Source organism: Staurois parvus, unplaced genomic scaffold (assembly GCF_062004578.1).
Source record: "Staurois parvus isolate SC_StPar_1 unplaced genomic scaffold, SC_StPar_1.0 ptg000018l, whole genome shotgun sequence".
Taxonomy (NCBI): Eukaryota; Metazoa; Chordata; class Amphibia; order Anura; family Ranidae; genus Staurois; species Staurois parvus.
Genome location: NW_028317814.1, coordinates 15,619,306 through 15,635,957, shown reverse-complemented (window position 1 = coordinate 15,635,957; position 16,652 = coordinate 15,619,306). Strand labels below are relative to the sequence as shown.

The 16,652-nt window shown below is 39.4% G+C and overlaps 1 protein-coding gene across 1 annotated transcript in view; it reads left to right on the top strand.

Annotated features, from left to right (window-relative positions):
* The window catches only part of LOC149473128 (structure-specific endonuclease subunit EME2-like), a 72,557-nt gene extending 56,431 nt beyond the window's left edge, over positions 1 to 16,126 (top strand). Inside the window, exons 6-8 of the mRNA XM_089684107.1 lie at positions 10,815 to 10,885; positions 12,397 to 12,464; positions 16,059 to 16,126. Coding sequence (XP_089540233.1) covers positions 10,815 to 10,885; positions 12,397 to 12,464; positions 16,059 to 16,126 — 207 coding nt within the window. The remainder of the gene's footprint in view (positions 1 to 10,814; positions 10,886 to 12,396; positions 12,465 to 16,058) is intronic.
* Positions 16,127 to 16,652: the final 526 nt, after the last annotated feature.

The window sequence follows — 16,652 nt, the reverse complement described above, 5'->3', positions numbered from 1 at the left end:
ACAACTACTGTTTTATTCTCTAGGGTCTCTGTTTAAAAAAATAATATATAATATTTGGGGGTTTCTGAGCAATTTTCTAACAAAAAAAACTATGGTTTTTACATGTAGGAGTGAAATGTCAGAATTTGCCTGGTAGGCAAGTGGTTAACACAGGGGACGTCTTTGTTTAGTCATCATCCAGGGTTACCATATACTTCCTGGCTTGAGATGCTTTCTCAAAAATGACACAATCATATAAATCCTGGTGACCTGCAGCCTCTCACCTACAAAGTTACAATGTTGCATTTTGATCACTAGGGAAGAGGAGACTGGGGAAAAGCTTCCTCTTGCCTGCAGCAGACTGATCACATGACATCAAGCAGAACTATAGGTAAAACTTTTTTTCCATTTTTGGATAGAGTAAGAGAGGGTTATAACCCCTGTCAGATGTCTTTTTGCAGTCTGTTGACCATTTCAGAGATTTCCATTCACTTCCTATCCCGTAGCCAAACAGGAAGTGAGAGGAAATCCCTGAAGATTAAGGAAATTCCTTGGGGACTCCCAGGTCACCAGAACTAGTGTCACCATTGGAAAATTTCCCCATTACTTTTCTGGGGACATCTCAAAATTTGGGACCCCGCATTCACTATATCTGGTCTCCCACAGTACACACAACATGGAAATGCGATGATTTTACTAAATATAAATTAATAAATACCTTTTTTCATCAGCAGTATATAACAGTATTGTGACTTCTATCTGTGTCCAGCTGAGCACTGGTTAAAGCTTGTAGGAGGAATTTTCATTCTCCTCTGACTGTCCTATGAGGCTGCATAACCCCTGACCTTCTGTCTGGACAGCGCTGATTGGCCCTATACTGATCCCATGCACCTTACCAAAGAAGAGAAAAATTCTCTAGCAATACACACTAAACTGAGCATGTGCAGAGTGACTCCTAGAGCTCTGTACTATTAGTAGATAGATTGGGGACAGTAGAAGGGAGGATCAGAGAAGACAGGATCAAACAGTCATTTTACACAATGCGCAGGATTAACCCTTTAGGTTTCACAGTGAGTATAACCAGCATGTTTTACTGCATATACAGACTGATTTTACTGTTGTGAATTTAGTAACACTTTAATTTCTCTTTAGGTAATTCAAATATATTCAGCATTTTCTGAAGATAAATTTGACAATTACTTTTAAATATACCATTTGCATTTTGTGGTTTGAAAGAGAAAGAAACACGTAGAGTAAGGCTTAGAAAAAAACAAAGAAAATAAGGATGATAGTACAATACCCCTATTTAATTTGCATGGATACAGGAAAGTATTTGAAAATAAACCACTAAGTCTAACTGCTACGAACGTCCTAGTTTCTCTCGAAGTTTAAACCATATTAGAGTTCTGTTTTTGTATATTAAGTAAATAAATTTGAGGAATTAGTTGTATTCCTTAAAGCACCGAATCTTCATTTTAATGTACTGTATGAGTTTCCTCATTTGCTTTCAGAATATTTCCCTCTGGTCTAATGTATTCTGCTTCTTTTAACCAGAAGAATGATGAAGGTCTCACAATAGTTATTACATTGGCGCCATCAAATCTCTCCTGGGCACAGACTATAAGAGCACCTAAGTACAGAGAAATCTTTTCTACAGTAGAATTAACTGAACATTCTGAGGCCCTTTTCACACTGCATTGCTCATTCTTAAGGTGGCCATAGATGACCCATTTTTTTTCAATCAGCCAGCAGACTGATTGAAAAAAAAAATGAATGGCTTACTCCATCCACAAAAGATGTTTTAATTTTTTTTATTGGATATGTTTTATAACAGAAAGTAGAAAATAGTTAGGGTTTTTTTTTCAAAATTTTTGATCTTTTTCAGTTATATAATAAAATATAAAAAACCCAGTGGTTATCAAAAACTAGCAAAAGAAAGCTCTATATGTGTGGAAAAAGTATATACATTTAATTTGGGTACAGTGTTGAATGGCAGAGCAATGTCCAGTTAAAGTAGCACAGTGATGAATAGCAAAACAATGGTCTGGTCATGAAGGGGGTAAAAAACCTCTGGGGGTCAAGTGGTTAAATGCACTTTTAATTCTTGATAGACAGAACATAAGGCCCATTTTAAGCACCTGTTGAATGACCACATGACGTGTTTTATTGGCTTCTGTGTATCTTCCCAGTACTGCAGATCAGATGTTGGTTGGGGTTATAATGTTGATTTCTTCTAATTTCTCTGCTGTGCGATTTTTAAATAATAAGATGTTTGTACTCATTATAAAATCTATTTTTTGGAGTCCATTGAGGGATTTCACCTTCAGTTTATACTGCTGCCTACAGGAGGATTAGACACTGGCAAACCAAAAAATTGTGTCAACCCAAGATAACAATTCCTACTACTGGCATGCTTCAGTTTTGTCGCAAACAGTAACAGGAGCATGATCATAAACATGGAGGAGTGAAACCTGTGTTCCCCAGTGATCTCCAAGAATAGCTTTTAATGTAAGCACAAAAATCTTATTTTCTTTCTTGTCCATGGAAGACCTTCCATGGACAAGAAAGAAAATAAGATTTTGGGATGCCCAAGAGCAGTCCAACTGAGAGGTGGGCAACAGCAAACAACTGCTAACAGGCCCAACATGAATAATATAATACTGGAGACTGTCTATTGCTCGAGAAAACCATTTATCTGAAGGACCATACAATTGAAGTTGGCACCAGATGACGCCACAACACCCATTTGGTAACAGAATGTTAACAAAGACTAGGTGCTAAATCAAATATAGGGAACCGAAGCTGGATGTCAAAAGAGCAGAATACATAGTGAGAAATGTCCTCACATGGAAAAAAAGGACATTGCTTCAAAACAGTATAAGCTTGAAGTTGGCCTAACAGATCCATCTGCAAGGATGAAAATAAAATGAATTCCCTACAGGGAACATCAGGAAGGGCATCTAAGGATCAATACAGAAAGGAAGAGACTTACAGCCTAAACCTTGGCCAGCAAGAAGAAGGAGCTCCACTCAAGCAGACCATACACAATCAAAACCCGAAAGCTTTGTGGAGTAAAAAACATAAATAGCTCATATGATTATGCCATCACTTGTTTAGTTTTTCTAATAAAAATCCATCATGTTGAATCAGGCATTTTCTGGCACGCTAATGCTGTGAAAAACAAACAATTCAAAATTTTCGTTCAGTTTTTGCATTGTCTGTGGCCTGCTTTAGAGACTTGGGGCTGGACAGAGGGAAAGCAATGTCCAGGTTAAGGGAAGATCAGTCAGAGCCACACTAAAATAGAAGTAGGTCCTAGGGTCTCATTGCACATGAACCCAAAATAGGTACAGGATTCCCTGCATGGAATGGCTGTCAGGGCAGACATTAAGCCCACTGAGGAGATGACCAAGGAAGACCCCTGCAAAGTGAACTTAGTGCAGAATTTACTTCAGGAAGTGTATTGGTAATTCCTGAGATCCCATGGAGTCCCCCTTGGTGAGATCCCATGGAGTCCCCCTTGGTGAGATCCCATGGAGTACCCCTTGGTATGATCCCATGAAGTCCCCCTTGGTATGATCCCATGGAGTCCCCCTTTCCAAACAAGGTAAAGAACATGGGAACACTCCATACAAGTGTTAGGCAAGAGGTAGAAGGCTGATCTCTTTCCCAAACATTAGTGAAGAAGAATTCAGACTTAATAGAACTGAGGACAAAGCTCAATCAGCTCTGCTTGTTCATTCATAATAGTGAAGGACCATTTAGAGTTGTGTATCTGTGTAAAGTATCTGCTCTGTGTTTGCATAAGCATCACCAGATACATTACACATCATCACAGGCTGTGTGCTGTTTTTCATGGTCTCCAGAGCAGCTCCTGCTGCCAGATACCAGAGCTGTCAATCACAAATCCTTTCTAACAACATTATCTGATGGGATGGTGGAATGTCCAACCATGCTGCTTAGAAATGAAGAGACGGATTTGAACAGGACCAAATGCTATATTGCACTTAGACTAAGCAGCTAAACTAAATATGTATAGTAATAGATCTTCTTTAAGCTGTATATTCTGTGTAGCACCTATCTGTCAGTGGCATCTTTTCCTCATCCGTGTGTACCTGTTTTGCAGCAGGTCACTTTACTGCCTAGGCTGTAAATGTGGAGGCCACATATTGTCAGTTCCTCCCAACTGTTTGCTCCTTGCTACTCATGTGCTAGTCATGCAACATGCAACAATATAACATATAACGATCATTTTGATGTTTCTAGCATGTTGAATGTACAAATTAAGATATTTAATCGGTAAAAATACTTTTTGATGAATTTGACCAAATCAATCGGTCCTGGCAGAAATAGCCAAACTCTGATTTTTTTGTTTTTGAGCAAATGATCATTTGAAGTAATCAAATACATGATCAATAATTTATTTCCTGTTATGTGCATGATCGAAATTAGAGAGAAGGGATGGCATGGAGTCTGGTGGCTACAGGGTGCAGCCAATAAATACAATTTGATGGATTTGCTACATCTTCCTTAGGACATGTATAATTAACTAATTAATTCAGCTTGTGGCCTGGATATGCTTTTTCATCACTTTGGCAGATCCTCTTTAGACAAATCCAGAAGTAAATAAAGCCATATAATTAATTGTTTTCTGTTGGATCCACATTATAATCATTATTTTATAGCATTATCCCGTTGATTGAGCCATCCTACTTGAGATATCTAGCCCAGCATCTGCTGTTTGATTAGGTGATGAGCAATTACTGCATTCAGTCCTTTGATTTTGCAAATATAATCCAAATTTCAATTATGGCATGTTAATAATACATTGTGAGGTAAGTATTTTGTTAAGTAATGCACACTAAACAAAAAGTAGGAACAGGCTTATGATAAAGAATACAGGGAAATTTCAAGTTTGTGGCTCTTTCTTGAGAACTGGGACACATTTCTTGTTGCAGTCCAGAGGTAGTGTTGTTAACTGTCATGCTACAGGCAAGAGTAAGTAGGCCCAAATCATATTTTCATAAACATTTTGAAAATCAAAGTACATGTCTACCATTGTTTTAACAATGCCATGTCCAAGGAAGGTCAAATGTTTACTGTGTGTGCAGGGGCGGACTGACCATTTGGAAACTCGGGCACTGCCCGAGGGCCCGGGGTCAGTAGGGGGCCCCATGAGATGCCCCTGGTACCTTTTTCATAGGCTTTTTTGGGTTTGGGCAAGGACACAGGGGCCCCATGATCCCCTATTGCCCGGGGGCCCCAGGAGTTGTCAGTCCGCCTCTGTGTGTGTGCCTTCACAATGGGGACAATTCGCTACAAAGTGTGTTCCCACTGGACACCAGACTATGCGGCTGCATTTCAGTTAGCACAATCTAGAGCACACTTTCTCAACTACAGTAGAGTTCTTCCTGAGATTACTAGAGGTTCCTTGAGCGGGTAACAATGGGGAATTGATCTCCATCCTACACTGACCACCAATGCAAGCGGCAATGTAACCACCAATGTAGGGAGCCTTTTCTATGCTGTGATCACTAATATATAGGAATACCACATTTTTTTTCATTTCAAGATTATTACTGAAAATGATTTTGTTGTATAGAGCAGAAAGGTGGTAAAAAATAATAGGAGTATCTGTCCCAGGTGTCAAATATGCTAAGTAGGCCACATTTGTTAATCTTTAATTAAAACTTTTTACAACTTATGGATCATGTTAAAGTACCATGTGCCATAGGTTTTCAGGTAGAGGTTTCCAAAGACCTGAAAGTTATTTCACAGGTTCCTTCGAGGTTAAAAGGTTGATAAAGGCTGGTCTAGGGAGAAATGTTCTCACCTAGCCTCTGAGACAAGCCTCTGAGTGCATTTAATTTTCAGAATTCTGAAAAGGATGACCCATGTGACTTGGGTTCCTTCCAGTGCTTGTCCGCTCCTCTCCTGCTTTCTCCTCCTCCCAATATAAGTACTCCATGCAGGGTGTGACTGACAGCTCTTGTTTCCTCCTCTTCTGATCCCTTCTCTTCATTGCTGCAACAGAATTCTGCATGAGGTGCTTGTTCTCTCTCATCCTGCACCTGTGGGCAGCGGAAAATGCTCACAACATCATTTGGCACCACCCTAAGTGCTGTCAACAGCGCTATGTACTTGCCAGCAGAAAAGGGATTCCTGAACTGACTCCTCAGGTGAGCTGTGCACATTGGTGGCAGGGGTTGCACAGATAAAAGGGGGTGCAGAGGTGGGAGGGAGTGCAGAAATGTGAAGGGTTGCAATGCAGATGTTGAAGTAGCTGCAATAGTAGATGAGCGTGCAATGATGGAAGAGAATGCAGAGGTGGAAGTGGTTGCAGTGTCAGAAAGGGGTACAGAAGTGGACATTGTTGCAATGGTGGAAAAGGGTGCAGGGGTGGAACAGAATGAAATGTTAAAAGGGGCAGAAAAGGTGGAAAAGGGTGCAAAGTTGGAAGTGATTGCAATAGTTGAACGGGTTACATTGGTGAAAGAGTGTGCAATGGTGGCAGGGTTGCGGGGTGGAAAGGGTTGCAAAGGTTGACTGATGGAAGGGCGTGAAGAGATGGAAGGGAAAGGGGCTACAGTTGTGGAAAGGGATTGCAGTAGTACAAGGAGGATGGAGCAGGGAATGCAGATGCTAGAAGGGGTTAGAACTAGGTAATGCAATGATGAAAGAGGGTGTAGAGGTGGAAATTGTTGCAATGCTAAGAGTGGGTGCAGAGGTGGTTGCAATAGTAGAACGGGGTTCAGAAGTGGAAATGATTGCAATGGTGGAAGATAGTGCAGATGTGGAAGTGGTTGGGGCTGCAGTTGTGGAAGGGTGAGCAGAAGTGGACAAGGGGGTTCAGGGATAAGAGGTGAATGAAGGGGTACAGAGCTTAGTAGTAGAATGAAGGGGTACAATAGGTTAGTCAGGGTGTGCTGTGGTGAACAAGGGGTTCATAGGTGATGAGGTAGTGCAAAGGTAAGACAGGGGTTCACAGGTGAGCAGTGGACAAGGGATGCAGAGAAGAGTGGTGGACTGCAGCTATGGGGGTTGTGGATGATTTCTGTGTGATAGAGAAGTGAGGATTTTTGCTTCAGGAGAGAATGTTCTTTGGGAAGGAGGGATATTTTTTTTTTTTCGGTGAGGGATTTTACTGGGGAAGACTTTTGTTGGTGGTAAGACTACTGCACAGAAAAACAAACCTAACAAAAAAAAAACAACAGAACTCTGGCGGACTTTTAAGACACCCAAACAACCAATTAAAATACTACATCACTTTATTGCTACATCATGTTAAAAATAAACCGTTTAAAATTATAAAGCACATTCCTTTATACCATAAATTAAATTGTCTTGAACCTATCTGAAGGGTATGTTGCACTCTCAGCCTCATGAATTGTACAAACATACTGTATATCAAATATCAAAAAACATCATATGTGAGTTCAGTTGGGGGTGGGATCATTCCCAAACTCTAGGTGTTTCGCAGAATCAGGTTCAGCTTCTTCAGGGGATTTATAGAGCTCTGTGGCCTAAATTCAGATCAAACAATGTTAGAAAATATACACATTTTGCATTTTTTACAAGGATAAAACCCCTGTAGATCAAACATCCTTGTATTTTTTTTAGGGGGTGAAATAACCCCCTTAACTAGTAGGGTTCTAAGATTAGCACTTTTTCTATAAACAAACTGGGGTTGCGTCGGTAACACATTACTCAGTGTTTGATCTTTTTTCAGAATAGGCCAATATCTTTTAAAAATACCCTCTACTTCTTTATACTGACAGTTGAATTTTGAAATAAAGGCAAATTCAGCTCTATTTTTATCCTCTTTCATCTTAAAGGCTAAAAGTAAGATGAAAGAGGATAAAAATAGAGCTGAATTTGCCTTTATTTCAAAATTCAACTGTCAGTATAAAGAAGTAGAGGGTATTTTTAAAAGATATTGGCCTATTCTGAAAAAAGATCAAACACTGAGTAATGTGTTACCGACGCAACCCCAGTTTGTTTATAGAAAAAGTGCTAATCTTAGAACCCTACTAGTTAAGGGGGTTATTTCACCCCCTAAAAAAAATACAAGGATGTTTGATCTACAGGGGTTTTATCCTTGTAAAAAATGCAAAATGTGTAGAGTGACAGGTATTAAGCAGAGAAAAATCTTGAGTTGCAAATCGGTTCACACAGGAGAAGAATTCAATATAAAAAAATGTATTACATGTAACACAAAGTATGTAACGTATGTGTTAGAATGTCCTTGTCCATTACAATATGTAGGAAGAACTAAAAGGAATTTAGGTACCAGATTAAAAGAACATGTGGTTAATATAATAAAAGGAAAAAAGGACCATAATGTATCACGACATTTTAAGGAATTTCATAACTCTGACCCTAGGGGAATAAAGTTTTGTGGTATAGATACGGTGGACTCCCATTGGAGGGGAAGTAATAGGGTAAAAGGCATTTCACAAAATGAGACCTATTGGATTTTTAAATTAAACACTTTGAAGCCTAATGTTTTAAATATCGAATTGGATTTGAACTGTTTCATTTCGGATTTTTAATTTTAATATATATTTTAATAATATTTTAGATTTAATATTTTAGATTCATTTGGTATTATATTTATCTTATAGGAAATTATTATATAAAAAATTCTTTAAGTACTGAGAGGAGTTTGTATGGATTCACGAATAACATGTGGATATATGAAGGTAATATAATATAAGATTATAATTTTATAATTTTTTAATTATGATGGTAATATAATGAATGATTTTATATTTATTTTAGAGTATTATTATAGATTTAAAAAATTATTAAGTGTTAAGATATGTGTCTGGATGTATGGGTAAAGATGGTAGAGGTATATACATTTTGATGATGTATTCAAATATTGGTAGTATAATCACATTGGGATTTGATAGAAAATATGAGAGATGTAAGGTATTTTAATCAGTATAGGGGTTGTTCTATTTATTGACCAGTAGAGGGAGTATTGTGTATCCTTTAGGGGGATGTTATATATGGATATGTATATACACATAGGGAGATATATACACTGAATTTTAATGATATTTATAGGAATGTTCTAGACTGGAAGGTAGGGAGAATATATGAGTAAGGAGTATATATATGTATATCGGTATAGTATGTTAAGATGGAGTTATTTGTATGCTGATATTTTAAATTTTATTTTATTTTATTTTATTTTATATATGGGACATTGTATAGTATGCTTTGTATTGTGGATGATAATACAGAGGTACAGGATTTGGATGAGATCGATAAACGGCTATGAGATGAAGTAAGGTGCAATGTGGACAGGTATGGGCGGCGTTTTCCAGCTTCCAAGATGGCGGTTTTGCAGTGCCTTCAGTGGAGGAAGGGCGGTATATAAGGAGTCGATGCACAGACGTCCTTACCCTTCTGAAAAAGTCATAGGAAGTGACAAAACGCGTCAGGACACGTGACGTCAGACACATCGACGTTAACCGGAAGTGCGATCGCGGCCATCTTGGAAGTGGGAACATGTGGCCAGTGTTCCCTAACTTGCCTACACTTGTATTCCTGTGAGGAGGAGCTGCTTCATCCAAATTTATATGTAAGTTGCTACAATAAAGGATGTTATCTTTGGATTCACTGTTGTAATGGCTGATTTTGTTATGAGGAAAATGGAAGATAAACCCTGAGACTGGATGTGACCCTAATGACAAGAAGTCAACCCGGATTTGTGTTATGCCCTGTCATTTTTCTTATAGGGTAATTATCCATCAGTACATGAGTTGGAGAGTGTTGGTTTGGGTTTAAAGGTGTTCACTGAGGAATATAGAGTGTGGTGATACACTCCTGCATTATTATATGTTGTTTTTTCACAGTTTGTGCAATAGACACGTTGTGAGGGTTTTTACTTATATATTTTGGTACACAAAGGAATATTTGTTTGTGTGTAGAGATTAGTACACGGAGTGAACACATATATATATATATACATATATATATATATATATATATATATATATTTTTTTTTTTTGCATGTTGCACATTGAGTGGCACGTGTGTATTTATTATTTAAGGTATGACACTATGTTAAGTTTTTGTTTTTTGAGGTATATTGCCATCAGGATTTGCGTGTATTGAGAAAAAGACTTGTTGGAAAAGAAAAGAAAGAAAAAAGACGATTTTGGACAATTGTTTACACCTGTGTGGGTTTATTTGTTTTGGACATTTGTTGGTTCAATTTTTGATTGTGATGTTTGATTGTTAGATAAAGAGAAAAGTTTATAATTTTTATTTGTTTAGCCTTCAAGGGTGGAGGTGGATCACTTTTCTGGGATATTACACGGGATTTTGTGCTGTGTATTTTAATATATGGTCTATGGAATTAAGCCCCATTCTCATCCCTGCACATTACACAGGTAAGCCAGAGATTTTGTCACATGACTTCATGGGAAAAAAAGGAAAATAGGTATTTAAAATGTGATTTATGCTCAAATGTATGAAGACCAATGGGAGGCAATGGGGAAGCAGCATTTAAAGGTGTTGTATGGTATAGCCTAAACTTGTACTGTAAATAAACCGCCACCTTCCATTTTGTCCCAAACATGTACAGGCACCATATTTATCTATATGTTTTACCAGAAGAATCCAATTTCCTTTTAGCTTTCAGATAACTGCCCTGTCAGGAGGTTAGAAATCAGGAAACAATTCAGCTGTTGAAAAAGAACATTAATTACCAAAAAGCTTTCAGATAACTGCTCTGTCACAGGAGGATAGAAATCAGGAAACAATTCAGCTGTTGAAAAAGAACATTAATTACCAAAAATATTTTTCTTTCCTATTTCAAGGTATGGCAGGAGTCACAAATGCACCCTGACAAGTGTAAGAAAGCCAGTGATGAGCCAAAGACATACTGTAGGTAAGGCTGGCCACACAATATACATTTTTTGTTCAGCCAGGGGGTTGAACAAAATAAAAAAGTGCCAATTTCCCCATCCACACATTTGAGGTAGATGGGGGGAATCCCTTCCACTGTGCTTTTGTGTTCTGCCGGCAGGGAGCCTTCCCCGACATTCGAATACAATGATCAGTGTTGTTGGCTATACAATGATCAGTGTTGTTGGCTATTATTAATTGTTGGGGAAAAACCCAACAAGCTGGTTGTACACCAGTTGATTGACTTGCGTACAGCCAGCTAGCCCATACATGGTTCAAAATTTGCCTAGTCCCTGACTAATTTCAATCCTTGTATCACCAGCTTAAGGGGTGAGAAAGGTAAAGTGTGAGGACTGATAATGCTAAAGTCTGTCCTACTGTGATCAATGTATAAATATTATGTGACAGTCTCTGCATGTGGGGGCTTTAATGTAGGCAAGTCTGTACAATATTGAATAGGAGATTTATTTTCCAGCGTGCCAGAAGAAAGATAATCTAAAGCTTTATTTATTTGTTACTTTATTAATTTACTCATTCACTGTAAGGAATAGAGATTGCCATTTAAAAAAGACTGGATTATCAAAAATGTCCTTTTATTTGGGTATGGAGGAGCATGTGACTTGCTTTATGTGACAATGGTACTTGGTGATTGGCCCAGTGTTGTCACATGGGTGATGGTAACATGAACCCCTTGCTTTGCTCTGCACAGGTTCACTTTCAGCCAATTTGTTACAGTACTTGTAGGAACCCTGCTGTTTTTTCCAGGATTCCTCACAGGACCTCTTGCCGGGTCTTCCAGGATCCCTCTTGATAAGTCCAGGAATCCTATGAACACTAGCTCCAGGGTTACCAGTAAAGATGCCGAGCATGTCCTCTGACCAAAAGAGTATTTGAGCACCAGCCCTTGGAATGGCTAGTTCTGTGGCTTATCACCAGCTACCTTAGAGCTAAAAGTGCTAAAATACCTGCCAGTTGCCTGTTTGTTGCTGAACTTTTTTTTTCCGTACTTACCAAACTAGTATGCCAAATCACTTCCAATAATGCATTTATAATGGACCTTCTACCTTTGTGGCAAAGCCCGCTTATTCTTATTGTACCCCCTCCCCAAAACACTTTCGGGGAAATGGATAATATACTTACCTTTCTCTGTCTTCCTCCTGCAGCGCCTACTTAAGTGTGACCTCATCCTGCTTCCAGTCAAGAAGATGACCCTGCACCGTGCTGTGCTCAACATTCCCCAAGTTCTTGTCGACAGGAGGATGATGTCACCCCTGCACTGTGGAAGTTAGGGAAAGGTGAGATCTCTAGCTCCCTCCAGAGGTACTTTTATGCAATGGGTAGGGGAGGGGGCAACTTGAATAAGTGGTCGTTGCCACTGAGGTAGAAGGTTCACTATATCAGACCAGGGAGCAAGTAAAGAAGTTCATAGTTGAGGATAACATACACTTTAACATGAACTCTCTGATAATCACTAATCCAAACCCTTTTCCACAGGTTGGGATTTGATGACTGCTCCAATGAAGCTGCTCTGTATGCCGGTTTCCAGACTGACCCTCTCACTGGTACAGGAGTAGCATCCACATGATCCAGATGGAACATGTCTGAGATACCTGGCAATATTCCAGGGCTGATGATCAGAGGACTGGGACATTGGCCGTCATGGGTTAATGTGAGTGTTACTGGGGGAGTTAAGAGCTCTTACTGTGGAAAGTGGAGCTCTGTTTTTGTTACATGGCTAGAGCAGGGGCGGACTGATCATTCGAGCACTCGGGCACTGCCAGAGGGCCCGGGGTCAGAAGGGGGCCCCATAAAATGCCCCTGGTACCTTTTATAGGCTTTTTTGGGTGTGTTTTGAGTGTGGGCAAGGACACAGGGGCCCCATGATCCCCAATTGCCTGAGGGCCCCATGAGTTGTCAGTCCGTCCCTGGGCTAGAGTTGCCATTTTTCCTTTGTTATCTTGGAAATCAGACAACTAAACCAGCACTGACCAACACAGACACCCTTTTCTTCCAGTGTTCTAAATTGGACATCTTGAGAATTACATTTACAACTGTAATGAATGGGTTAATGCTAACGTGTTAGTGCTGTCTGCATCAAAGCTGATATAAAAGATACAAAATAATGCAACAAGGTGTGAATAAATCAATAATTGCATTTTATGATGCAATTTAATGTAGGTACTTGCATTTGATTTAGTATCAGCTTCTTGTAATCCTTTATACAAAAACTAGGGACCATCAGGGCTGGGACCCAGCGAGGTGTGCTGCATGAAAATGTGTTGGAAAGGAGCATGGTGACAGGTAAACTCCCAGGATGTTGCTAAGTGAGGCCAAGTTATTACTGTTCACCTTCACCATCACAGTGATGAGCTCTCAAACTGTGAGCTCAGAGATACTGCATCGGGGGGGAGAGCGCAGGTGAAGGGGGTGTGAATCGGAGAAAGAGCTCACTTCTGTGAAAGTGAAGGTGAACAGTAATAGCTGAGCCATGCTTAACAACATCCTGGACAGCTTCAGGTCAGGCTTCTTAAGGTATGTAAATGGCCTATCCCTATAGCAAGGGCATTATTCAGTTTTGGTCAAAGCTGCTCTTTCTTATCTGCAGACATCCCTTATCTGTATAGGCTTTTTTTTCATAAAGGTGAACTGTTCCTTTAAATATGAGCTGCATCTTCTTCTTCAAAATTTAGAAAATCTCTACACGTTTATGCTCGCACAACTCTTTAATTCCCTCCAATATTTACACAATTTTTAACCCTTTTTTTATGAAATCCAACTTAAAAAACATTTATAAATAGATCCCATAGTGTCAATACGGTAAAAATATTGATTATTTGAAATGATATTAGGTGATTTTGCGATATTTGAGGTTTTCCAAAAAAATGTGATGCCTGCTCAAAGTGGAGTCTACACTTGTAATTGAACATTTGCTCTTGAAGCTGCTTTTTTGTTTGCAGCATATTACTGCATTATTGAAATAAAAAAAAAAAAAAGAATTGCAAGAACAGTGTACAAGTAAACTACCACCCAATAAATCACTTACTTTTCACTGCGCTTCAAAACCCCCATAGAAAAAATAAAAGTCAGGCATACATTAGTTCTTTATCCCCCTGAATAAAATGGTTTTGCTGCTGGCCAATTTACACTGTTGTAACCTGTGCAGTATCTTAACCCCTTGACGCCGACGTCACACAAATATGCGACCTCACGGAACTGCGCTTTTTTCTGTGGGGCTGCATATTTGCGTACCTGTCTTTGTGCTGGGAGCGCGCCACACTCCCAGCACAAAGACCGCGGTGTCACTGAGAGCACCGGGTCCCGTTCTAACGATCGGGACCTGGGAATCCCGATTTCGGGTCACAAGATCGCTGTGATAGCCTCTAATTGGCTATCACAGTGATCAGTCACTGTGCAGCCCGGCCTCCTTGTTTTATACATTGATACATTGTATCTCTCTAACTCCTGGCATAGAGAGAAAAAAATTTGTAAAAAAAAAAGATAAATAAATATTCAAAAATAAAATAACAAATAAAAAAAAAATACCTAGATCAAGGTTTGATCTAGTTCAGTGCCAGGGTTATTGTATGGGTCAAGGACAGGGCCAAAGTTCAAGGTCAAAAGTCAGGATTTAAAAAAAAAATTGGTATCAGTGTCAGTGTTTTTTAGGTAAAAAAAAAAAGACAAAAACAAAATGCACACTATTGTTTCTGGGCTGTAGTACGGGTACAAACAATGCTGCGATCGTCAAGAGCTGGAAAAGTTATTTTGGGTTGTTTTTTGGTGGTAGGTTATGGTAGTAACAAGAAACACACAGCTAAAAAATATTTTTACTATTTTGGGCCAGTTTTCCTTTGATAACAAAAAAAAATCAGGAGATATCCATTACCATTTACCACCAAATGAAAGCCCAATTTGTCCTGAAAAAAATGTGGTATAATTCACCTGGATGTACAAAGTAGCTGTGATGATATGTACGGTTTTACTAACACATGTCAATGTTGCAAAATTGTGCTTAGGCATTTAGATTTGTTTTACCCTTAAGCGAGAAGGGGTTAAAACAGTTGTAAAGGTTTGCTTTTTTTTTATTAACATACATGTTAGAGTTACCTGCTGTGTGCAGTGGATTTGCATAGAACAGCCCTGCACCCCCCCTTCTGTGGTCCCCCACTAGCACTGTAGGCTCCTCCTCCCTTCTGAGTGCCCCCATAGGAAACTGCTTCCTATGAGGGCACAAATGCATGCATGATCCAAAACTTGGCTGTGCGTGTTTATTGAACAGCGCAAAGCATACTCGTCCCCACCCACTTCTGCATCTTAGGTCTTTGGTGAGAGAGAGCAGCACTGCTCTTATTGTACACAGTCCTGGTTCGAAGTCTGGCTCAGGTAAGTATCAAAGATAGAAAAAACCTTTAAACGTTACAACCACTTTAATACTTATAATAATGCCCCAGCCCTTGTCTTTGGGTCTAGCCTTGCTATTCCTAATATTCCTGATACTTGTCAATTTTACACTTCTGTGTCATCTGCTGTAAATAATTCTTGTTATAGAAAGCATGCCTGTGGTTTTTTTAATACATTTTGGCCGATTTGCACTCCATTAAAAATATTCTGCTGCTGGCCAATTTTAATCTGATCATCTGCAGTCTCTTGTTTCCTTATGAAACTTGATGGAACATTGTCCTGTCGTTGGCCAATTTCTATCAGCTAGAACAGGGACAGCCACAGAGAACTACTGGCCAATTCTATCTGCCGGTCCAAGTGGGCCTTATTGCCGTTTGATGTAAAAGCATGTATCACTGTAAAGCTACTTAAAGTTTTTTTTTTAACTTAAAGGTAAACTTCAGCAATTTAGTCACTTTTTAAAATGTGCTAGCTTATATGGGATAAGGCCAACAAAGTGCATGACACTTCACAGACTTTCCTTTAATTCTGGTGCTCCAATGCTGCACCTTCAGTTCCTGCAGATTCAGATTCATATGCAGCCTCTCTGTCAACCCCTCCGCTCTGCTGGAGCGCTATGTATTATGTGAACCCATTCAGAAAATACAAAGCCTCCTGTGAATGGACAGAAGAGCAGAGGGATGAGCAGAGAGCTATATGAGAAAGCAGGATTACTCCTGGATCTGTTAGACCCCTGATGCATTCTGTGCTTGCAGTGCCTGTAGATGGAAAGGACAAAGTCCCTGAATTGAAGTTTGCCAAGCTGCTGCCTCTGGGATTCTGAGGCCCTGAGCCCAAAAGTGCTCAGAGCTAAGCGCTTCCAGGTTTCAATCTAAGCGGAAGAGATTAGCCAGCACTCTTTCCATGTGGAACTCACCTGCAGGGATGCCAGGCACACAAAAAAGCTTCATGACTACATGTCGGTAGGAGTGATCAGGTAGCTTTACATCTACATGTAAAGATATAAAAATCATCTGTATTTTCTATGTTTAGCCAATCAGATTCTGTTGGCTGTAAAGCCACAAAATCACTTCTATCTGCTGGCCCATATTTACCCTGCACTTGTGTGCACTTGGGATGAGTTTTAGCAACAGTGGAGATGTTTGGAAGTGGGGCTGTGTACATATGACTTTGGTCACAAGACAGTTAAACAGTAAAACAAATATAAAAAAAGAAAACAAATCAACTAATATGCATTTTTATAACTTTATTGAGATGTTATGCTCTTGAAACAGTCTGATTAATTTGTGCTCCATCAGCTTTAAAAGAAGGTAAGTGAGATGTGTCCCATTAGAAAGAAAGAATACAAA